This window comes from Halichoerus grypus, chromosome 2, assembly GCF_964656455.1.
Source record: "Halichoerus grypus chromosome 2, mHalGry1.hap1.1, whole genome shotgun sequence".
Taxonomy (NCBI): Eukaryota; Metazoa; Chordata; class Mammalia; order Carnivora; family Phocidae; genus Halichoerus; species Halichoerus grypus.
In genome coordinates, this window is record NC_135713.1 from 169273791 (window position 1) to 169298193 (window position 24403).

General features: G+C 37.3%; 1 protein-coding gene across 4 annotated transcripts in view; it reads left to right on the forward strand.

The window, feature by feature from the left end:
* ATAD5 (ATPase family AAA domain containing 5) overlaps positions 1–24403 on the forward strand; it is a 48805-nt gene that overhangs the window by 20582 nt on the left and 3820 nt on the right. For 2 of the 4 annotated variants that reach the window (XM_036116901.2, XM_078063350.1), the window contains exons 8-21: positions 2152–2309; positions 3270–3429; positions 3882–4211; positions 6332–6428; positions 7757–7836; positions 8067–8209; positions 8310–8460; positions 13378–13551; positions 13832–13965; positions 14769–14862; positions 15971–16035; positions 20313–20493; positions 22757–22938; positions 23440–24302. In XM_036116901.2, coding sequence (XP_035972794.2) covers positions 2152–2309; positions 3270–3429; positions 3882–4211; positions 6332–6428; positions 7757–7836; positions 8067–8209; positions 8310–8460; positions 13378–13551; positions 13832–13965; positions 14769–14862; positions 15971–16035; positions 20313–20493; positions 22757–22938; positions 23440–24302 — 2812 coding nt within the window. The remainder of the gene's footprint in view (positions 1–2151; positions 2310–3269; positions 3430–3881; positions 4212–6331; positions 6429–7756; positions 7837–8066; positions 8210–8309; positions 8461–13377; positions 13552–13831; positions 13966–14768; positions 14863–15970; positions 16036–20312; positions 20494–22756; positions 22939–23439; positions 24303–24403) is intronic. The other 2 variants (XM_078063351.1, XM_078063354.1) reach the window with 2 other exon arrangements.

Sequence of the window (24403 nt, forward strand, 5' to 3'; positions counted from 1 at the left end):
TGTGTGTGAACAGATGATTGCTAAGACTTTCTCAGAGGAGCTCCAGCTCTATTCTTTCCAATGGGCTGTTGAATGTTCAAGGGCAGTCTGTTTGCCTCCTTTCCAGAACAGCTTTTCCTCTCTCAAACCGTATAAATATCTGCTGGAGCAGGTAACAAGTCGCAGTGCTGCACGCTCCACTTCACCCTTTCCTCACATGCACCGTGCACAAGGGTGAGCTGCTTGCACAAGCCACTTGCACAGTGGTCTTAGCTTGATCAGAACCTGCTTCTGTTTGGATTCAAATGCTGTAGCAACCACAATCTTATTTTACTTATCTAGTTTTTAATTACCAAAGGTGTATAAAGCTTTATATCTTTCTCATCATTGTCCCTGCCTAGAGGTGTTTTTTTTTGTTTTTGTTTTGTTTTGTTTCTTTGCCAGCACAAAAGCCCTTGTATTCTTCTTAACTGGCTTTGTGGTTTGGTTTAATGCACTCCCTCTACTCACGAAATATATTCTGTGTTCTCTTTTCATTTTGTGTTTCTGACCTTGGTAGTTTTTTGTTTGTTTTTTTTAAAGATTTTATTTATTTATTTGACAGAGAGAGACACAGCGGGAGGGAACACAAGCGGGGGAGTGGGAAAGGGAGAAGCAGGCGGCCCCGCCATGGTCCTGGGACCATGACCCGAGCCGAAGGCAGACGCTTAACGACTGAGCCACCCAGGCACCCCTGACCTTGGTAGTTTTTGAGTTTTCTTCAGCCTCCCATTTAGTTTTATTTATTTATTTATTTATTATTTATTTATTTATTTATTTATGAGAGAAAGAGCATGAGCAGGGGGAGAGGGACAAGTAGACTCCCCGCTGAATGGGGGGCCCGACACAGGGCTCGATCCCAAGACCCCGAGATCATGACCTGAGCTGAAATCAGATGCTCAACCGACTGAGCCACCCAGGCGCCTCTCATCCTCCCATTTATACAGGCAAATTCCTAGCCAGTCTTTCTAATGATATTTACTTTCCCTTTCTTCCCTAGTTCAGCCATTGGCCAGTCAGTTGATGAAACTTTTCTTGTTATTTTCACCAGTTCAGTTTTATACAGCATCTTTTTTTTTTTTTAAGATTTTTATTTATTATTTGACATAGAGAGACACAGGAAGAGAGGGAACACAAGCAGGGGGAGTGGGAGAGGGAGAAGCAGGCCTCCCACAGAGCAGGGAGCCTGATGCAGGGCTCGATCCCAGGACCCTGGGATCATGACCTAAGCCAAAGGCAGACGCTCAACGACTGAGCCACCCAGGCGCCCCTACAGCATTTTTTAATAGTATATTCAACTATAGAAATTACTTCTGTTTTTCTTCCCTGATATTAATAAACACTTTTTCACCAGAGTGCTACTGTAAAACTTAGCATATGTATTTGTAGATGAGGAGATGAGGCAAGCACAGAGAGAATCTCTTTTAGAACCTTAAGAGTTATTGCACATTGGTTTACTAGTATCTGGCATTCTGCTGAGCACTTTGTATGCATGACTAATTTAATCTCCATAACAACTCTAGGAGGTAGACTATTGCCACCCCCATAGTAGAGAAGAAGAAACTAAGGTTTAGGACCTTGCCCATGCTCACCTAGCTAGCAAGTGGCACAGTCTGGATTTGAACCTAGGTCTGACTTCAAAGTTTAAATTTTAAAGCAGGATGCCAACAGCCCCTGAAATTTTTACCCTGAGTAGCAAGGTTGATTTAAAAAGAAAAGAGGGCACCTGGGTGGCTCAGTTAGTTAAGCGTTTGCCTTCGGCTCAGGTCACAATCTCAGGGTCCTGGAATCGAGCCCCATGTCGGGCTCCCTGCTCAGTGGGGAGTCTGCTGCTCCCCCTGCTTGTGCTCTCTCTCTTTCTGTCGAATAAATAAATAAAATCTTTAAAAAAATGAAGAAAGAAAAAGAAAAGAAAGGTTGCTATTGCTTGGTTATTTTAAACAGTTGGAACAGAAGGCTCAGTAATTTTTATAAATTGTATTTGTTCACAGAAAGAATGGGTTCGCTGTGCGCTCACTGAGTTCTGGGATCTTTGTGTTTATGTAGTTGTCAAGTCTTTTCATGTTTGCATATTTGGCATTTGATGTATGTGAACGCAAGTAATTAAGATATTTGTTTTCTATTTTTCTTTAGGATCCCATTTGTGGCATTTGAAACCACCTACTTGCTCTCTCTTAACCAAACTTAAAGAATTGAATACTAAAGTACTAGATCTCTCAACATGTGTTCTTGCTCTTGGTGAATTTTCAACATTGAATTCAAATTCTAAAAGTACTAAGTCTGCTGTTGGGGTAAGTACTGGAGAGCTCATCCATTGCAGGGTGTTTCCTTCACCTCTTTCAAAGGGAAAAAAAATTTGGAAATCTATTGTGGTCTGAAGTTCATTTTTTTCCCTAGAATCCAGTTTTAAAAAATAAATCCCGATTGGGGTAGGCATCTCTTTTAAATATTCCTAGAGCTTTAGAAACGCTTTAAGAATTAATGGTAGCCCCCCCAAAAAAATAATTAATGGCAGCCAATTTCAAAAGAATACTAGATTATATAGCACATTTAGATATTGTATAAGTCAGCATTCTAATCTAATAAATGTGTAAGTTGAAAGAGGGAACAAAAAAATATGAACTAAGTCCTTCAAAAGTATGCAAATGCAGCTTCATTGTCAAGGTTGTATTTAGTCACTAAAGCTTCTCCTGCATTAATACTGACTTATTATAGACAGAAAGTAGTTGTGACTAGTATTAATAGACAGTGTGGGGGCACCTAGCTGGCTCAGTCAGTGGAGCAAGAGACTCTTGATCTCAGGATTGTGAGTGTGAGCCCCATATTGGGCGCAGAGATTACTTTATTATTTATTTACTTATTAATATTTTATTTATTTGAGACAGAGACAGAGAGCAAGTGGGGGGAGGGGCAGAGGGAGAAGCAGACTCCTCCCCTGAGCAGGGAGCCTGATGCCAGGCTCAATCCCAGGACCCTGAGATCTTTTTTTTTTTTTTTAAGATTTTATTTATTTGACAGAGACACAAGAGAGGGAACAGAATCAGGGGGAGTGGGAGAGGGAGAAGCAGGCTTCCTGCCGAGCAGGGAGCCTGATGCGGGGCTCGATCCCAGGACCCTGAGATCTTGACCTGAGCTGAAAGCAGACACTTAACTGACTGAGCCACCCAGGCGCCTGAGATTACTTTAAAAAAAATAAAAATCTTTAAAAAATAGACAGTGTCTGTTATTGAGCATTTTATTCTTTATTATAGTTTGTGGAGAGAAGGAAAGATTTGACTGAAGAAGTAAGAAATCTTTTGCTGGAGGAAATTAGGTGGTCAAATCCTGAATTTTCTTTGAGGAAATATTTTTCTTTGCTTCTAAAAAAACGAAGTGAGCACCAGGTGGTTTCTGAGTGTCATCGTAAACAAGGTTAGTGATAAGTATTATCATTTACATTAACATTTTGCTTTTGAAAGCATTAAGTCTTGGTCATTGACTCTTGCAAGTCCACAGAGAATATTGTTTATGGTTGGCAGGGAAAATTGTTCAACTTAAGTAAAGCATCTTGTTCAGTGCAGTGTTGGCCCCTGCCATTTTCCACAGATGCGAGCCCAAAGACAGCTTTAATTATGTTAAGATATTAATAAATAGTTCATTAAAGGAAAGCCTTAGATGAGATCATTTGAATTTACATAGCTTGTATAAAAGGCAATCTAAATAACAAGATAGCCTGCTTGCTTTCAGTATGCCACATTTGATTCTTCTTCATTTTGTAGTAATAAGATTATTGGATATTTTGAAGTGACATTAAGATGGTCGGATATTAAAATTTGGTTTTCGTTGATTAGTAAGCACATGCATTTCTGTAATTTCTGAAATAGAAAGTCCACAACGAGAGCCCAGTGTCAACCAAAAAGAAAGCAAAAGGAAACGAGTGGAAACGGAAATTCATAAGTCAAAAAGAAAGAAACCAAACGAGTATTCACAAAGTCCAAAAAAGATAAATGGGAAACCAGAAGAGCTTGACAAAAGAAACAGCTCCACTGGGATAAAGCTAGACTCTTGTAAAGGCCTTCTTTCTAAAACATCCAGGAAGAAACAAACTGCCTTGAGTACAACATGTAAAGTAGAAACAGAAGCAGTTGAAGATCCTGATGTTCTGATAATAGATGATGGCAAAGAGTCTTCCTCAGAAAGCTCTCCTGTTCCTGGTAAATTAGATCTTCTCCTTCTGGTCCTAGAACACTTTTGTTTATTTAACCTCTCATTTTCTCTTCTCTTTATGTTCATCGCAACATTCAAGCAATGTATGTGTATAAAACAAGTGGAAGCCTTACTAAATACAGCCTTAAAGAATACCACATTTAACAGATTGGTGTTTGGTCTTTGATTTTTCTGTGCTTCTGTAAATACATGTGCTTTTGTAAAAACCTGGAATTATACTATACAATTTATTTTATATCTGTTTCACATGTCTCTGACATGTTCCTATTTGGGTTATCTAGCTTTTTCAAAGTATTCTGTTGAATTAATTAATTCATCCCGTTACATAGCTTTAGAGTATGTTTTGACACTTGTACAGCAAGTCTTCTATCGTTTTTTTAAACTGTGTTCATGTAGCTACATTGCTGAATGAACTGTAGATCCTCCTACCACAAATCCCATTGGGGTTTTAATTTTGCATTAGTATATAGATTAATTTGGAGTGAACTGGCATCTTTACAACATTCAGCCTTCTCAAATGGGAGTGTAGTACATGTCCGTTTACCCAGGCTGACTTAATAGGACAGTTTAATGTTTTATTTCAGGGGGTCAAAGGAAGTTGCACTAAAATTATGCTGCCTTTGCTCTTTAGATTATTTCTTATAGTATGAATCATTTTTCATATTTCATGTTTTTTAGTGATTATTAAAATTTTAAATGTGTACTTTTATTTATTTTTTAATATACTTAAATTTTTTTTAAGTAATCTCTACCCCCAATGTGGAGCTTGAACTCATGACCCCAAGATCAAGAGTCACATGCTCTACCAATTGAGCCAGCCAAGCACCTCTAAATGTGTACTTTTTTTTTAAAGATATTTATTTATTTATTTATCTACTTATTTGTCACAGAGAGAGAGTGCGTGTGCTCCAGAGCACAAGCAGGGGGAGCAACAGGCAGAGAGAGAAGCAGGCTCTCCGCTGAGCAAGGAGCCCGATGCGGGGCTCGATCCCTGGACCCTGGGATCATGACCTGAGCCAAAGGGAGACACTTAACCCACTGAGCCACCCAGGCATCCTAAATGTGTATTTTTAAACCTTACTGTCATGAGACTTTATGGTGGTTAGCCTTTTATTTATTTATTTATTTTAAGATTTATTTATTTATTTGAGAGTGAGAGAAAGCATGCTGGGGTGCAGGGGTGGGGGGTGACAGAAGGAGGGGAGAGGAGCAGACTCCTCTAAGTGTGGAGCCAGACATGGGCTTGATCTTGCTACCCTGAGTTCATGACTCTGATACCATGACCTGAGCCGAAATCAAGAGTTGGATGCTTAACTGACTGAGCCACCCAGGCGCCCCCCTTTTTTAATTAATTAATTAATTTATTTATTTTCCCCGTAGATTTTATTTATTTATTTGACAGAGAGAGACACAGCGAGAGAGGGAACACAAGCAGGCGGAGTGGGAGAGGGAGACGCAGGCTTCCTGCAGAGCAGGGAGCCCGACGTGGGGTCCAATCGCAGGGCCCTGGGATCATGACCCGAGCCGAAGGCAGACGCTTAACGATTGAGCCACCCAGGCACCCCTCCCCACCCTTTTTAAAGTTGGCTCCATGCCCAGCGTGGAGCCCAACAAGGCTTGAACTCAAAACCCTGAGATCAAGACCTGAACTGAGATCAAGAATTGGACACTTACCTAAGTTACCCAGGCACCGCAGTGGTGGTTAGCTTTTAAGGGGAAAGGTTTTTGATTTGAAAAATACTATATGTGGGCCACCTGGATGGCTCAGGCAGTTAAGCATCTGACTTCAGCTCAGGTCATGATCTCAGGGTCCTGGGATCAAGCCTAGGGTTGGGCTCCCCAGTCAGCAGGCAGTCTGCTTGTCCCTCTGCCCCTCCCCCCACTCGTGCTGTCTCTCCCCCGGCTCCCCCTCTCAAATAAAAATACTAAAAATTAAAAAAAAAAGAATTTTAAATGTAATGTTAAATTTTGAAATTAACCCTTTTGGCATTTTGTAGATATAAATACTGTATAAATACTCATTGTTTACATGAAACAATACTGTAGATATCTCAGAATATATTCTTATGTCAAGGACAAATATTTTAATATAAATTTTTTGCTTTAGATTCTGGAACTGAAGACATGCTTTGGACAGAAAAGTATCAACCTCAGAACTCCAGTGAAGTCATAGGCAATGAGCTAGCTATAAAAAAGTTACATAGGTTGGTAAAACTTGTAAAAATATTGAGAAATTGTTTATGGATCTAGTTTTACTGCTTTGTTTTATTTATACTAAAATCTAGAAATTATAAAGTAATACACAGTAAAATCTTAAAAAAAGAAAAATGTGAAAAGTAAACATCCCTCTTTTCTTCCATTTCTACTTTCCAGAGGTAACAACTATTAAAGGTTTCTTGTAAAACCTTACAGAAAAAAATTTATGCATATATTAGCTCCTTTCTGCCTAACAAATAGGATCATATTACTACTAATTCAGGTCCATAATCCCTTGTCTATGATTCCCACATCCAAGAAGTTCTGTAAACCGAAAGTTATTAACTTTATTATATATTACGGTTTTTATGGGTCCCACTTAGTAGGAGTACATACATTTTTTAAAGATAGAAATATTAAGTGATTGTGGATGTAACGCCACAGACCCCATTAGAGGTATTGTGTTATATGTGGTATATGTACCAAGTTACTTTTCTAATATCTGAAAATTTTTGAATTCTAAAACTCACCTGGTCCAAAGGATTTCATATAAGAAATAAGGACCCATGATAATAGTTAACACTTTGAGCCTAGCACTATTCTAAGTACTTGCATTGTTCTTAGCTCATTTAATCCTTAAAACTATAATATACTGTTGTCCTTATCTTACAGATGAGGAATTGGCCTACAGAGGTTAAATTATTTGTCCAGAGTCACACAGCTCTAAAGTTGGGGAGCTAGAACTCAAGCTTGGGCAGTCTAGCTCCAAACTAGGACTTCATCTTTCCACTTACACTTAGCACCATGTATTAGACATCTTTCATGTCATCACGGGGTCTCCTCAGTTCTTTTTTTTTTTTTTTAAGATTTTATTTATTTATTTAATTGACGGAGAGAGGGACAGCGAGAGAGGGAACACAAGCAGGGGGAGTGGGAGAGGGAGAAGCAGGCTTCCCACCAAGCAGGGAGCCCGATGCAGGGCTCGATCCCACGACCCTGGGATCATGACCTGAGCCGAAGGCAGATGCTTAATGACTGAGCCACCCAGGCGCCTCTCCTCAGTTCTTTATAGTTGCTCCGTACTGGTTTCTTAGGTAACTGTACTGTGTGTATCTTTTCTTCTACTGAGGTACTTTTAGGTTTTTCCGTTTGGAAGCTAATATGAACAGTGTTGCCGTGAATAACGTTGCTCCTATAGTCTTGTGTGTTTTGGTAAAAGTTACTTCATTTAAAAATATTCATGCCCATGTAAATATATTTTACTATTTAGTTGATTCAAAGAGATATATCTCTATTCTGTGAATTATTTTTATTAACATACATTTTCTTATGGCAGTTGGTTGAAAGACTGGAAGAGAAGAGCTGAATTGGAAGAAAAACAAAATTTGAAGGGAAAAAAAGATGAGAAACAGGAAGGTATTTTGAGTTATTTTCTCCATTTCACTGGACATTTTGAGTTAGATTAGCTAAATATTTATATAAAATTTCTTAACTGGTATTTTGTATTTGATTTTCTAGTTTTTGTAAATTAAATTTCCAGCATTTACCAGCAAGAAGTTTGTAAGGTTTGATCATTGGGTTTCGTGAGGTAGAATTGCTGCCTGAGCAATTAGCAAATGGTAATGTGCATTTGAATAATTTTTCAGATCTGTCGGACAGCATAGATTTTAAAGGCAGTTCAGATGACGAAGAAGAGACTCGCCTTTGCAATACTGTTCTTATAACAGGGCCAACAGGAGTGGGAAAAACGGCGGCAGTGTATGCTTGTGCTCAGGAGCTTGGATTCAAGGTTAGTAAGAGCTACACTGGGAGAATGTTAATGTAGTAGTTACACTTGAATTAAAGGAAAACCAACCATTCTGCCTTGCTTTCATATATTCTTCTTTTAGATATTTGAAGTCAATGCGTCTTCTCAGCGCAGTGGTAGACAAATTCTATCTCAACTGAAGGAAGCTACTCAGTCCCATCAAGTGGACAAGCAAGGTGTAAACTCTCAAAAACCTTGTTTTTTTAATAGTTACAACCTAGGCAAGTCACCAAGTAAGTAAATTATTTTCCTTAGGTCATAACATCATTGGAAAAAATAAAAATCTACAACAAGAATTATAATAATCAGCATTTTGCCATTCATTTTTTATCTTTTCCTATACACATACATGCCTTTTTAATTTTTTCCTGTACAGTTTTATAAAACAAATCTCAAGACCATCATATAATTTTACCCATATGTACTTCATAGGTATCTCTAACTGATAAGGACTTTATTTATTTACTTATTCATGTATTTATTAAGATTTTATTTTTAAGTAATCGCTACACTGAACATGGGGCTCGAACTCAAAACCCCATGATCAGAAGTCACACACTCCTCTGACTGAGATAGCCGGGCACTCTTGATAAGGACTTTTTTTAAAGATTTTATTTATTTATTTGAGAGAGAGAGAGCACACGAGGAGAGGGAGAGGGAGAAGCAGACTCCTTGGCTGAGCAGGGAGCCCGATGTGGGCCTTGATCCCAGGACCCTGGGATCATGACCTGAGCCAAAGGCAGACGCTTAACCGACAGCCACTCAGGCAACCCCGGATAAGGACTTTTTAAAAAGCATAACCACAGTATCATAATTATACCTAATGAAATTAACTTGATACCTTAATTTCACCTCATAGATACTCCTCTTTTGGCTTTCTATTGTTTCAAATGCTGTGTGCAAATTCAGATCCAAACAAGGTTTACATCTTACATTTGATTAATGTCTTTTGAATTTTTTTCAGTCTCCCTAATAATTCCCTCATCCTTTTCATATCATTTATTTGTTGACCCATTTGTTTGGGTCATTTTTCATAAAATTTCTCACATTTTGGATTTGGCTGATTGTATCTTTATGGTATCAGTTAATATATTCCTCTTCCCTATTTACTTGTAAACTGGCAGTTAGATCTATGGGCTTGATTAGATTCAGGTTCTGTTTCGGGGCTGTCATACATGCATAGGCAGGGCTGTGCACTTTGTATGGCATCAGAGCCGAAGATACGTTTATGATATTAACATGGATTGGTGAGTTCAGTTGTTTCCACGCTGATCCATCCATTATAAAGTTCCCACATCACTCTTTGAACTAACAGTATTTTGTAGCCATGAATGATCTTTACCTAGTAGATTGTTTCATTAAGGGTTAAAAAAAATGGTGATTTTGTAATTCACTTAGCCTTTCTGAATTTATTAGTTAAAGTTCTGAGAAGCAGTTCTCCTCATGCAGTGTCTGGATACTTTGACATAGTTTGTACAGGGAAGGCACGAGAAATGCTTTATTCTTTCCATTTATTTTTCACTTCATAGAGTAATGGTGCCCTAGTAATCTCTGAGGTTGTCCAATGAGTTTTGGGGTAGTTTACTTTTTTTTTTAGTATTATGATGAACTCATGGATTTGTATATATATGTGTTTCAGTCCCTTGTGTTCATTATTCTTTGCTGCTTTTAAGATTTTCTCTTTGTCACTAGTCGTGAGTGCCTGTGACTTTGATGTGTGTTGGCGTAGTTTTCTTCATGTTTCATGTGGTTGGGGTTTGCTGAGCTTCTTGTACAAATGGGTTTATATTTTCATCAAATTTGGAAAATTCCAAGCAGTTGTTTTTCCTCTTTTTTTTTTTAAGATTTTTATTTATTTGACACAGTAAGAGAGGGAACACAAGCAGGGGGAGTGGGAGAGGGAGAAACAGGCCTCCCGCCGAGCAGGGAGCCCGATGCGGGGTTCGATCCCAGGACCCTGGGATCATGACCTGAGCCGAAGGCAGATGCTTAATGACTGAGCCTCCCCAGGCACCCCAGTTTTTTTTTCCTCTTAACTAAAATATATTTGACCTTGGGCGCCTGGGGGGCTCAGTCGTTAAGCGTCTGCCTTCAGCTCAGGTCATGATCCCAGGGTCCTGGGATCAAGTCCCCCATCGGGCTCCTTGCTTAGTGGGGAGTCTGGTTCTCCCTCTCCCACTCCCCCTGCTTGTGTTCCCTCTCTCGCTATGTCTCTCTCTGTCAAATAAATAAATAAAATCTTTAAAAAAATAAAATAAAATAAAATAAATTTGACCTTAACATTGTATATATTTATACATGTTAATTTTATAGATTCATGTATTGTAATATGTTTGCGATTGTGTTTATATTAGCACCTCTATCACATTACATAATTATTTATTTTTAGTGGTTCGAATAATTAAGGTATAGTCTCAGGAAGTTTGGTGATTATAATAGAATATTGTCTATATTTACTATAGCATGCATTAGGTCTCTAGGATTTATTTATTACTCATTGCAAGTTTGTACCCTTAAACAACATCTGTCCTACCCCCCTACCCCATCTTCTGGTAACCACCATTCTACTCTCTGTTTTTATGAGTTTGGCTTTTTTAGATTCCACATATAAGTAATGTTACACAGTACTTGCTTTTCTGTGACTTACCTCACTTAGTCTAACGTGCTCCGGGTCCATCCATGCTGTTACAAATGGCAGGATGTCCTTTCTTAGGGCTGAGTAATATTCCATTGTGTATAGATACCACATCTGGATCCATTCATGAATGGGCACTCAGGTTGTTTCCATACTACATTCTGTTGTGGATAATGCTGCTAAGTTGTCTCAGCTTGATGATTGATTGTTCAGGTTTGCAGTCTTCTTGTTCCTATCTGTGTTTCATCTTGGATAGTTTCTAACTACTCAAATTCACAAATCTTATTTTCTGCAATATGCAGTATGCTGTCCGTGCCATCCAATGTATTTTGTATTTCACACATTGTAGTTTTCATTTCTAGAAGCTGGACTTGGGTCCTTTTTATATCTTCTGTGTTACCATGCCCAATTTTTTCTGTAAGTTTGATTGTTTTGGGTCTTTTATGCTATATTAGGCGAGGCCATAGAAGCATCTAGTTTAGGACTAATTTTGCCCTGTTACTTAGGCAAAATCCTTCTGAGTACTCTATCCAGTGCCCCATGAATTCTGAAGTTTGCTCTTCTGTCTAGTGCAAGAGGAACTATTCCCAGCTGTCTGTGAGCCTCAGGGATTATTTTTCCTAATCTTTTACTGATCACTACTCAGTTGAAGACTTGAGAGGGACCCTCTGTAGATTTCTGGAGCACTCCATGGAGCTCTCTTCACTATTCTGCCCCATGAATGCTATCTGCCTTGGCATCTCCAGGCTCCTCTTCAGTCTCCTCAGCTCAGGAAACCTCTGGACTGGCTTCCCCTTCCTCACTGTGGCCTAGACATTCTCTCACAAGGCAGGAAGCTAGGCAATTCCTGGGGTTCACCTTGTTTGTTTCTTGCCTCTCAGGTATATCACTCTTCTTTTTTGCATGATGTCCGAAGTCTTGAAAGCATTGTTTCATCTATTACGTTTAGTTTTTTGGTGTTATTTCAGATATATGGGTAAATCCAATGTATGTCTTGGCCAGAAGCAGAACGCTTTTTTCTTTTTGTGCTCATATCGTCTGCTCTTTGACTAGTGGGAACCCGATTGAATTGGCTTGTGTCCTTTTGATGTAGCCCCAGTGATCTTTGATACTTGTTTTTGCTTTCTGGCTTGTTAAGATGTCTCAGACCTAGAAGGTAGCTCTCTCTCCATGGAGCTGATTGCTTTTGTGGAAAATCCTTTAAAAAGAATATATCAATAAAATTTAGCCAAGTACTTAACTAAGTATCAAAATTAAAAATTGGCACATATTTTCTAAAACCAGTCTTTGGACTGATGCCAATCCAAGATCAAGCAATCCTTGTACTATGTCAAAATTAGAAAAATAAGGACAAAATGTTGAGTTTTTTATAAATTGAAATCTATTCAATATAAAGAAATATTTTTTGAGATTTTGTGCCTCTTACCTTGTGTTAAAATCCCTATTTTTATGAGATAATAGTGATGTCTAGGATAATTTTTCCAACTCAAAATTTTTTTTTTTCATTTAAATTTTAGGTAGTTAACATAACAGTGCAATATTGGTTTCTGGAGTAGAATTCAGTGATTCATTACTTACATACAATACCCCGTGCTCATCACAAGTGTCCTCCTTACTCCCCATCACCCATCTAGCCCATTACCCGCCCACATCCCTCCATCAACCCTCAGTTTGCTATCATTAAGAGTCTCCTATGGCTTGTTTCCTTCTCCTTTTTTTCTTTTCCCCCTTCTCATATAGTTCATCTGTTTTGTTTCTTAAATTCCACGAGTGAGATCATATGGTATCTGTGTTTCTCTGACTGACTTATTTCACTTAGCATAATACACTGTAGCTCTGTCCATGTCATTGCAAATGGCAAACTGAAAGTTTTCAGTAAGTTTTCAAACACCTATAATATGCAAAGGATATGATAAGATCTGTGGAAACGGGGTGTGAAAAAATATAATTTGGACATGTGAGGACTGAATCAGAGCACTTAGAGGGGAGAAAAGGACATGCTCTGGAATAAATGCTTGGCTCCATAGGACTTCTGGAGGGTAGAGGTCAACCATTTATTTTTAAACTTTGTATCTGTCCTCCACAGCATCTCTAGAAAAACATATTTTCTGCTTGCAGTTTCCATTTACTACAGGGCTAAACTGAAGTTGGATAACAGTGTTCCATAATGTGCTCAGTATGTACCATTATCACTTTTCCTCCAATCTCTTCTGAACTCAAGCAGATGGAGAGAAAGTGAATGGAGGGATTCTGAACATTCTTTGCCTCAAGGATGTATGTTTCATTGGAAAAGAATGTCTTTTTCAAATGACTGGTTTTACCTTCTCTGATGATAGAATGAATAACTATAATAATACAGTACTATTTGTACACAGTATTTGAATGTAAGAATGAAAGAAAATTTCTATATCAATTTTTAACTGGTAAGAGTAGAAATGTAGACTGTGGAGAACTCAATCTTACCATCCATTTAACTTTTAGAATACTTATCGTTAAGTAAATTTGTTTTTGGCAGAAAAATTAAGCTCCCCTAAGAAAGTTGTTACATCACCAAGGAAACTTCCTCCACCGTCACCACAAACTAGCGTACCAAAGCGAACACTTCCACCTAAAACTTTGGCAAATTATTTTAAAGTGTCTTCCAAGCCAAAAAATAATGAAGAAGTAGTACTTCCGGAAAATAATAAAGGTAAGACATTAAACGGACAAAATATATGTGGCAGTTTTTAATACTAATGACCCTGATACATAAAAATATCATATCTCCTCAGTTTCTATTGCTCTTTATTAAACCTCAGCTACACTGAAGGTCCTACATAGAGGAGTTTTGATATTTTGTTTCAGTTTTTTTTTCCCCACCTCTTGTTTAGTTTTGATAGAGGGTTTCAGTTTGAGTTTATCCTGCAGAAACATCCAGTGTTCTATTAAAAGTTGATTTTATCTAAAATACTAACATTTTATTTATGCAGGAATAAAAAATTCTTGTGAACAAAAACCAATTATTCAGACTAAATCTACAAACACAACTAAGTCAAATGTCAAAGAATTTGGAGCTGAGGAACCCAACAGGAAAAATGCAACATCTCTCATTCTTTTTGAGGAGGTAGGCTTATGGGCATATGTTCATGTTATCTCATAATAAGAACTTAGTCAAAAGGTTACTGTATGTGTTACTATAAAGTATTCTAAAATAGCCAAGAAAGTCAGGAATACTTGTATCTGAGTTTTTAAAAAAATTTTAAAAGATTTTATTTATTTAGAGAAAGAGAGCGTGTGTGTATGTGTGTGTGCATGAGTGGGGGGAGGGGCAGAGGGAGAGAGAGAATCTCAAGTGGACTTTTTGGGAGAGTGTGCCAGAGAGAGCATGAGCTGGGGGAAAGGCAGATGGAGAGGGAGAGGCAAACTCCCCACTGAGCAGGGAGCCTGATGCGGGGCTCAATCCCAGGACCCTTGGATCATGACCTGAGCCGAAGGCAGATGCTTAACGACTGAGCCACCCAAGTGCCCCTGAATTTATGAAATTTATGAACAGTATGAATTCAGCCCACATTGAAAGCCTAAAATGTTTTACACTATTAAAAGTAAAAAAATTGGGGTGCCTGGGTGGCTCAGTCGTTTAAGCATCTGCCTTCAGCTCAGGTCATGATCCCAGGGTTCTGGGATCGAGCCCCGCATCGGGCTCCCTGCTCGGCAGGAAGCCTGTTTCTCCCTCTCCCACTCCCCCTGCTTGTGTTCCCTCTCTCGCTATGTCTCTGTCTGTCAAATAAATAAATAAAATCTTAAAAACATTTTTTTTCATAAATTCATAAATTTTGTCTCTAACAGACATACAGTGTATTTAGTATATATACAGAACCTATCCAGTAAATGTTTTGTTACTCAATACAGTATTATTCTCATAATTAGGTTGATGTTATTTTTGAAGAAGATGCTGGGTTTTTGAATGCAATCAAAACATTCATGGCAACAACTAAAAGACCTGTGATCCTTACTACTAGTGGTAAGTAACAGTGATTTTACAACTAATTGCTTTTGGTTAAAATATTTTGAGAAAGCTTCTCATTTTAGTTAGAAACGTTCCTTTAGAAGTCTGCTAGTAAATTAAGTCTTTTTTCCTAAAATTTGGAGGCTCCTAGATCATTTTTAAATGAAGAATTATTTAAATTTGCTATTGATTCACAGCCTTGAGTAATTATAAAATTACTATATTACCCTGTGAATAGCTGTGGTGTGGAAATTGGATACTACTTTGAATCACTGTGCTTAGTATTAGATATTTAGGATGCTTACAACAGCCTAGAATGCAGGCAAAGAGATTTATGAACTATCCAGGAAAGGGGTTTTGGTAGGGGCGGTAACAGAGCCTTCTCTTCGCCTCTTCCTCAAACTTAGATCACCAAATGTTACTTGTCAGAATTTTTTATGGAGCTCAACCTTTCTGCAGTGCCTTAATATTGAACTTAGCCATTCCTTATCCCCTGAGAACACTTCCATGTGGATTATTGCATATTTTAGTTAAAGTACATAGCCAGCCTAATGGAATTGGTCCACCTTTTTTTTTTTCTTAAGATTTTATTTTTTAAGTAATCTGTACACCCAATATGGGGCTTGAACCCACAACCCTGAGATCAAGAGTAACACGCTCCACCGATGGACCCTGGAATTGGTCCACCTTCCTAATAATTTGCATTCAGTGTTCAATTTTGAGAATCACATAGTTTTGTTTTTTTTTTTTCATTATAAACACTGAATTATAACATTGTTTTCTAATATTTTTCATTGCACATATTCAGTAGCATCTCTCTGCTATGGATTTCTATAGGAAAAAGTATTTATGTTAGACTCTACTTAAAATTAACAGCTCATTTGACTGTTAATGATTATACTTTAAAAATATTGAAATAAATCATATTAGTCAAGGTTACATGATAATTTAATTAAAAGATCAAAAGTTACTTTAGGTCAAGACAGAAATTCAGTTCCTTAGTGATTTATAATTTAAATGATATTTTCATTACCAATGAAATATAGAATACTTTCATAGAAAAAGTAACGGAAAAATTAATTTAGTAGTCTTAATGGTTTTTTAAAATGTTTTTTTCCTATAGATCCAACATTTAGTTTAATGTTTGATGGCTGCTTTGAAGAAATTAATTTCAGTACTCCTTCGCTTGTAAGTTTTCATTTTGTTCATAAATCATGTCACAATTCTATACAAGGTGGTTTCTTGTGATAGTGCCGGTGTATCTTCCATACATGGTTGAATGGGAGTTAAGAGCGAGTATCTCTGCCTTGTTTCTGAATTTGGGGCTAAAGTAGGCATTCTTTTAGCATTAAGTGTGATATTAGCCATATATTTTCATATATGCTCTTCATCAGTTAGCTGTGTTTTTATTGTGAATGGTGTTAAGTTTTGTCAGATACTTTCAATCTTTTGAGGCAATCATACAATTTATCTTTTTAATTCTATTAATATGGCGACTGATGTTAGTTGTTTTTTTAATATCAGCAGTCTTGCATTCTTTTTTTTTTTTTTAAGATTTTATTTATTTATTTAACAAATAGAGACACAGCGAGAGAGGGAACACAAGCAGGGTGAGTGGGAGAGGGAGAAGCAGGCTTCCCGCCGAGCAGGGAGCCCGATGTGGGGCTCGATCCTAGGACCCTGGGATCATGACCTGAGCTGAAGGCAGACGCTTAATGACTGAGCCACCCAGGCGCCCCTCAGTCTTGCATTCTTAAGATAATATGGTCATGATGTGTTATGTCTTTTTGTAGTTCTGGATTTGATTTGCTCATATATTGTTATGGACTTTCGTGTCTGCGTTTATGAAGGATGTTAGTGGGTGGTTTCCAGGCCATTTGAAATGGATTAGGACATAGATTTTAGTAGTTTCTTTAGAAATAATATGCATTCTTAGTTTTTCACAGTGTATATTTTTTTAAGATTTTCTTTATTTGAGAGAGAGAGAGCACAAGTGGGGGGTGGGAGGCAGAGGGAGAAGCAGACTCCCTGCTGAGCAGGGAGCCCTCGATCCCAGGACCCCAAAGTCATGACCCAAGCCAAAGGTAGAAGCCCAACCAACTGAGCCATCCAGGCGCCCCAGTTTTTCATAGTGTATTTAGTGTTAGTATTATACTAATTTATAGAGAATCTAAGAACCTTGCAAAGATATCAGTCCATTTACCATCCCTCTCTCATATGCTTTAGTTTTCAGATGTTTTACATTTACACATTATAAACTCCCCAATATAATGCTCTGCTTTTTTGCTTTAGCCAGCCATGTGTGTTTGAAAGAAATTAGGAGAATAAAAAGTTGACTTTTATGTTTACCTATATACTTATAATTTCTAATATACTTCATTCCTTCCTGAAGATCTGACTTTTTCTTTGATTTTGTTTCTCTTCAGCCTGAAGAATTTCATTAACAATTTTTATAGAGCTAGTCTGCTGGCAGTGGATTATATTAGGTTTTGTTTACTTGAAAATGTCTTTATTTTTACTTCATTCTCAAAGAATATTTTCCCTTGGTATAGAAATCTGGGTTCTCAGTTTTTCCATCAGTACTTCTTTTTGTGAGTAGGCTCCACACCCAGCATGGGGCTTGAACTCACCACCCAGAGATCAAGTGTCGCATGCTCTACCAGCTGAGCCAGCCAGGCGCCCCGTATCAGTACTTTAAAGATGTCATTCCATTTTCTTTTGGACATTGGTATTTCTGATTATAAGTCACCTTTTTTTTTTTTTTGCCCCTTATGTAGTATGTCATTATTTTCCCGATGCCTTCAAGATATTCTCTTTAGTTTTCTTTTCTTTCATTTTTTTTTTTTTAAAGATTTTATTTATTTATTTGAGACAGCATGAGAGAGAGAGCACAAGCAGGGCGGGAGGGGTAGAGGAAGAAGCAATCATCCCACTGAGCAGGGAGCCCGATGGCGGGGCTCGATCCCAGGACCCTGGGATCATGACCTGAGCCGAAGGCAGACGCTTAACGACTGAGCCACCCAGGTGTCCCTAACTTTAGTTTTCAACAATTGCCTGTGATGTGCCTAGGTGTTATTTTTCTTCATATCTGTCCTGCTTCTGGTTGTTGGATATCTATAATCCATAAATATATGTCATTCCTTCAATGAGGTTCACTTTTAAACTTATTTTTTCAAATTTATTTTATGCCCATTTTCTCTTTCCCTCTCGGGAATTTAATTATAAGTATGTTAGACATTTTACATTGTCTCCCATGTCGCTGAGGCATGCTGTTCTCCTCCCCCCCTAACTTTTCTGTTTGTACTTTTGATTTGATCATTTGTATTGATTAATTGTCAAATTTACTGCCATTTTTTTCTGCCACCTCCATTCTCCTATGAGGCCCATCTAGTAAAATTTTTATTCTGATATTATGGTTTTTAGTTTTACAATTTCTGTTTGCTTCTTTTTATGGCTTCTGTTTTTCTGCTGGGCTTTCTTATTTGTTCATTATGTTCTTTAAGCATAGTTTTACTAGCTGTTTTAAAATTCTGCTAATTCCAGGTCGCCTGGGTGACTCAGTCGTTAAGCGTCTGCCTTCGGCTCAGGTCATGATCCCAGGGTCCTGGGATCAAGCCCTGTATCGGGCTCGCTGCTCAGCAGGAAGCCTGCTTCTCCCTCTTCCACTCCCCCTGCTTGTGTTCCCTCTCTCGCTGTCTCTCTCTCTGTCAGATAAATAAAATCTTAAAAAAAAAATTCTGCTAATTCCAATATCTTCGTCACCTTTTTTTTTATTAACATATAACATATTATTGTTTCAGGGGTACAAGTCTATGATATATCAGTCTTACACAATACACAGTGCTCACCATAACACACACCCTCCCCAATGTCCATCACCCAGCCACCCTATCCCCCCACCCCCCTCCCCTCCAGCAACCCTCAGTTTGTTTCCTGAGATTAAGAGTCTCTTATGGTAAAAAAAAAAAAAAAAAAAGAGTCTCTTATGGTTTGTCTCCCATTTTCATCATCTTGTGATTAAGTCTATTGATTGTCTTGTCTCTGAGGAATTACTTTTTCTGTTTCTTTGTATGTGTACTAGTTTTAGAGTTTTATCCTGTACTTTGCTATTATGTTGTAGATACTCTGGATTTGGTTCTGTTCCTCTGAATAAATATTCTCCTGTAGTATGTAGCAGCTAAAGTTTCTGTTCAGTTCTTTTAGTTTTAGCTGGGCTGCTTTGAGACAGACCCACACATGTGAAGTTCAGGCATCAACCAGGGATTTGCATTCTTCTTTAGCTAGAATTTGTTTCCTGGACACCTGGGTGGCTCAGTTGGTTGGGCAGCTGCCTTCAGCTCAGGTCATGATCTCAGGGTCCTGGGATCGAGTCCCATGTCGGGCTTTCTGCTCAACGGGGAGCCTACTTCTCCCCTGCCTGCCATTCCCCCTGCTTTTGCTTGCTCTCTTGTCTCCTCGCTCTCTCTCTTTCAAATGAATAAATAAAATCTTAAAAAAAAAAAAAAAAAAAGAATTTGTTTCCCTACTTTCATAGACATCCCCTCTCACTTTCCAGCTATTGCCAGCATCCCAAACTCTGTCCTCTGGTTCAAGCCAGTAACACTGTGAGTTTCTGTCTGAGTTTTAGCCACCACTGCTGCATCCTGTCCTAAGTCAGAAATCAATTTGGGGGGGGGGGGGGTTGTGAATTCACCCAGGGCCATTTTCTTTTGTCTAAGTGTTGATTTTCCCTTCAGTTATCTTCTGCTTTCAGTTACTGTCTTGTGCCTTCAAATAGTTTGTTTTTTATATTTATTTGTAGCTGATTATTGAGTTTATCGTTATTACTGATGGCAAGATTTGTCTGATAGTAGGTACTTCATTATTGAAAGCAGAATTCTTAGTTTGTGGGAAGCAGAAGTCCCAGAAGTATGCAGGAGTACTGTATGTGCATAGAATGAGGTCAAAGATTTATTTTTTATTTTTTTAAAGATTTTATTTATTGGGGCACCTGGGTGGCTCAGTTGTTAAGCGTCTTCCTTCGGCTCAGGTCATGATCCCAGGGTCCTGGGATCGAGCCCCGCATTGGGCTCCCTGCTCTGTGGGAAGCCTACTTCTCCTTCTCCCACTCCCCCTGCTTGTGTTCCCTCTCTCACTGTGTCTCTCTCTGTCAAATAAATAAATAAAATCTTTAAAAAAATAATAAAATAAAATTGCCTTCAGCATTCATGGAAAATCTCCCATGAAAGTTTCATTGCTGTTTTAGATTGTATACAGTTACTAAAATAAGTATATGTAAAATATTTTTAATTTGGAAGTATATTCCTTTATTATATTTTTCTAGATCAGTTTCATTCTCAAGAGCTAAGATAGTGTGAATTTTAGTGAAATTTGTCCTACTTTTAGATGTGTATTACTGATGTATTTCTGTTAACTGTGCAATTCACCATGTTTCTTTTTTCTTTCTCTCTTTTTCTTTTTCTCAGCTAAATGTTGCCAGCTACCTACAGATGATCTGCTTGGCTGAGAACTTTAGAACTGATGTGAAAGACTTTGTAACATTGTTAACTGCAAATACTTGTGATATCAGAAAAAGTATCCTTTACTTACAATTCTGGATTAGAAGTGGAGGTGGATTTTTAGAAGAAAGGCCATTATCGCTTTGTCGTAAGTTGATCTGTTATAAAAGAAATTTCTACAGTGGGACCCTATGTTAAAGTACATGCTATACCAAAATGTCTGAAAGATTTTAAAAATTTTGAGCATAAACATATGTATAAACATACATATGTCAACTGTGTTGGTGAAAATTTTATAAACATTAAATGTGGGTAAATAGAGTTAAACTGCACACGGAACAAATTGTTACTTATAAATTTATTAGCATAGTTTCTTTTTTTATTTTTTAAGATTTTATTTATTTTAGACAGAGAATGAGCATGTGCACAAGCGGGAGGGGCAAAGGGAGAGGGAGAGAGAATCTCAAGCAGACTCTGTGCTGAGCATAGAGCCCGACGCAGGGCTCGACTCTAAGCATCAAGAGTAGGATGCTTAACTGACTGAGCCACTCAGTTGCCCTGTAATCATAGTTTCTTATAAACAAATAGAATGATATTTAGCAACTAGCTTCCTTTTTTTACTTATTAAAAAACACTGGTGATTTTTCCATATATATATAAATTATATGACTGTAAGTTCTCTTTTAGCTTCTTCAATAGTCTATAATTCTATTTTTCATAAGAACTTTATCATTTCAGAAATGTTTTATTTCTTACCGATCTTCAGTCATTGTTACCTAATTGAAGTCACAGACATTTATTGAGGACTTTCTCCATGCCAGGTCCTGTGTTTACATGAATAAGACATGGTTCCTTCCCTGAAGAAGTTCATAGTTTGTGGTTTTCATGCTCCATAGTCACAGTTCTGTAGTTACAGATCCTGCTCTGGGAAATACACAAATATTTAAATAAAACCAAGGTGAAGTTCTGTAATATTAATCCCGTCAAGTTTGTTTTTTCTTTGATCAGTTCAAAATTTTAATATGTTTTTCTTTTTCAGAGTAGCAATCATATATATTTAATTCATTGTGAGCTTATATCTTTAACTGTTTCTTAGATGTAAATATGATAAATAAGAAATGGAAAATAACCTTTTATAAAAAACAAATTAGTAACTATTGCCATACTATTGGATATAAAATGCTATACCAGAAACTTTAAAAGATAATAAGTATAGCATTATTTCTTTTCTTGAAGATTTTTTTTTTTTTTAAGATTTTATTTATTTATTTGACAGAGAGAGACACAGCGAAAGAGGGAACACAAGCAGGGGGAGTGGGAGAGGGAGAAGCAGGCTTCCCGCTGAGCAGGGAGCCCGATGCGGGGCTCGATCCCAGGACCCTGGGACAATGACCTGAGCCGAAGGCAGACACTTAACAACTGAGCCACCCAGGCACCCCTTTTCTTGAAGATTTTATATGCATTTTCTTTCTTTCTTAAAAAACACAGATACGTACTCATTGGAAATTCAAACAGTGCAGAAGTATATAAAATAAAAAGTAAAAGATTTTCCCCACTTCTTAAAGTTAGCCACTGTGAGAGCTTTACCTATGCATGTACAAATGATCGCTACCTACTTATTTAGCAAAATTAACCAATACTATGTATATTGTTAATCAATTTGCTCTTTTTTACTTGAGAATTTATTGTTAGTACATGCAATTCTAGCCCTCTTTTTCACAGCTGCATGCTATTCCATAATAGGGAATGGATGTAACATAATTAACCATTACTTATTAGAGGAAATTGAGGTTTTCTTCAGTTTGTCATTAAACTATGCATTGAATATCTATACACATATCCTTGAGCATATCTGTGAGTACTGCTGTTGGAGAGAATTCTAGAAGTATTGTTGCTGGCCAAAGGCTAGAATACATTTTACATTCCGATAGGTATTGTCAGGTTGCCCTCCCAAAGATGATTGTCCTGATTTATGTTCCCATGAATAGTTTATGATGGCTTTTTGATGTATGCCTCTGAGAAAACTAGGTTACCAGTTATTTTACTTTTGCCAATTTAAAAGGTGAAAAGCGGTATCTTATTTTAATTTGCATTTCCATGATCACTAGTGAAATCGCACATCTTTTTATGAGTTTATTAGATATTTGTTTTTCTTCTGTGACTTGTCTGTTCATAGTCCTTTGCACTTTTTTCTTTTGGATTGTTTTATAAGCCCACCACCAACCTCTTACCCCCGTATGCTAAAAATAATGTTTGTATTGTAATTTTTATGAGTTAAATACATATGTGGAGAAGAACAAAATGGGAGTATAGGTCCAAAAGATGCCAGAGGATCTTAGATTTTAAATAATTGTTTGCTACAATTTATTAAAAATATAGATGGCTAAGGTTTTCTTTTATTAATTTTGTAGGAGGAACTAGCAGAAACATTCAACTTGTTTGCTCTGAAGATGGCCCTGATTCCAAAAATAAACCTAAAAATACTAAAAGGAGTCCTGTAGACCTTCCCAAATGTGACACTGGCTGTGTTGAGACCTTGTTTGGCCTTAAGAACATTTTTTCCCCATCTGAAGATTTATTTTCATTTCTAAAGGTATTTTTAGTATCTAGTGTGGGATATCAAATACGTATTCCTTTTCATATTCCTAACACTCCCATCTTTTGAATCTTAAGGTTAACTTAAATTTGCCTGTAATTTTTATAGGCTTTAGATTTCTGATTTTAGTATACTGTACTACTTTGACAAATGATGCAGAGACAAATAAATGTATATTATAGGATTTAGACTAGAATTTAGAAAGATTTCAGATTAAAAAGACAATTTCAGAAAAGTAGTTTTTAAACAAATGAGCTTCTCACTATTGAATTGGGGTATAAACTATTAGAAAATTTAATTCTTCAAATATAAATAGTCTAAGTTTATTTTTTAGACTCAGAACCATTTTGATGAATTTAGGGAGTACAGGTTAATAAAATTATGAGAGGGTAGTGACTCATTACTTTTCAGATAGACTAAGGATGCCACTGTATTCATATAGGTAGAAAAGTGTTCAGACTGTGTTCTAACACTTCTTCACTTAAAATTGTTTTTCAGCACAAAGTCAGAACAAAGGAAGAATGGCATCAGTTCATCCAGCTTCTTACAGAATTCCGAATGCAGAATGTAGATTTCTTATATAGTAATCTTGAGTTCATTCTACCACTACCTGTTAGGGTGATTCCAGAAACAGAAAACTTTGGTGGTGCATCAGTAAGTGTGGACACCAGTGCAGCAACAAAAAATATGAAATGTCTTGCTAGGAAACATTCTGAAGGAGAGAAGCCATCGAAAAAGCCACAAAAAAAGAAACAAAAGAAAAAGATGGTAACTCTAGATGATAGTGACTTATTTGACACTGAATTGGACTTCTCTAATGAATTTCTTAGCCTTTCCCCTGCACCTTCCTCCTCAAATTCAGAAGAAAGCAAAGCCAGAGACAAAGAAAGGAAGCCAGAGACAAAGAAACTGAACAAATGTTTAGAGTCTAACATGGAATCTATTCCTTGTTCTCCTAAAACACCAGCAGAAAAGAAATGTTCTGCCCTTGTTTCTCACTGTTTAAATTCTCTCACTGAGTTCATGGATAACATGTCCTTCTTAGATGCTCTTTTAACTGATGTAGGAGAACAAAAGGAATTTGGTCAAAATGACTTCAGTTGGACAAATGTGAAAAGCGGACTTTGTGATGAGTTTAGTCTGGAGGCCAGTGATGGATGGACTTCTCAGAGCTCTGGAGAATTAAAGGCAGCTGTAGAAGCTCTCAGCTTTACCAAATGTTCGTCTACTATTTCAAAAGCACTGGAAACCTCCTTGAACTCTTGCAAGAAATCAGGAAGAGATCCAACGAAAGAGCTTACTCTTTATGTTTCACAGAAGCACAGCAATGTATACTTTAGTCAGTCAGCAACTAATTTAGAGTAAGTCTTCCTTTTACTTTTAATTTTTCAATAATAAATGATAAAGAGGAAATGATTAGTTTGTTTTTACTAACTTTGAAATGCTGGGCTTTATTGATCAT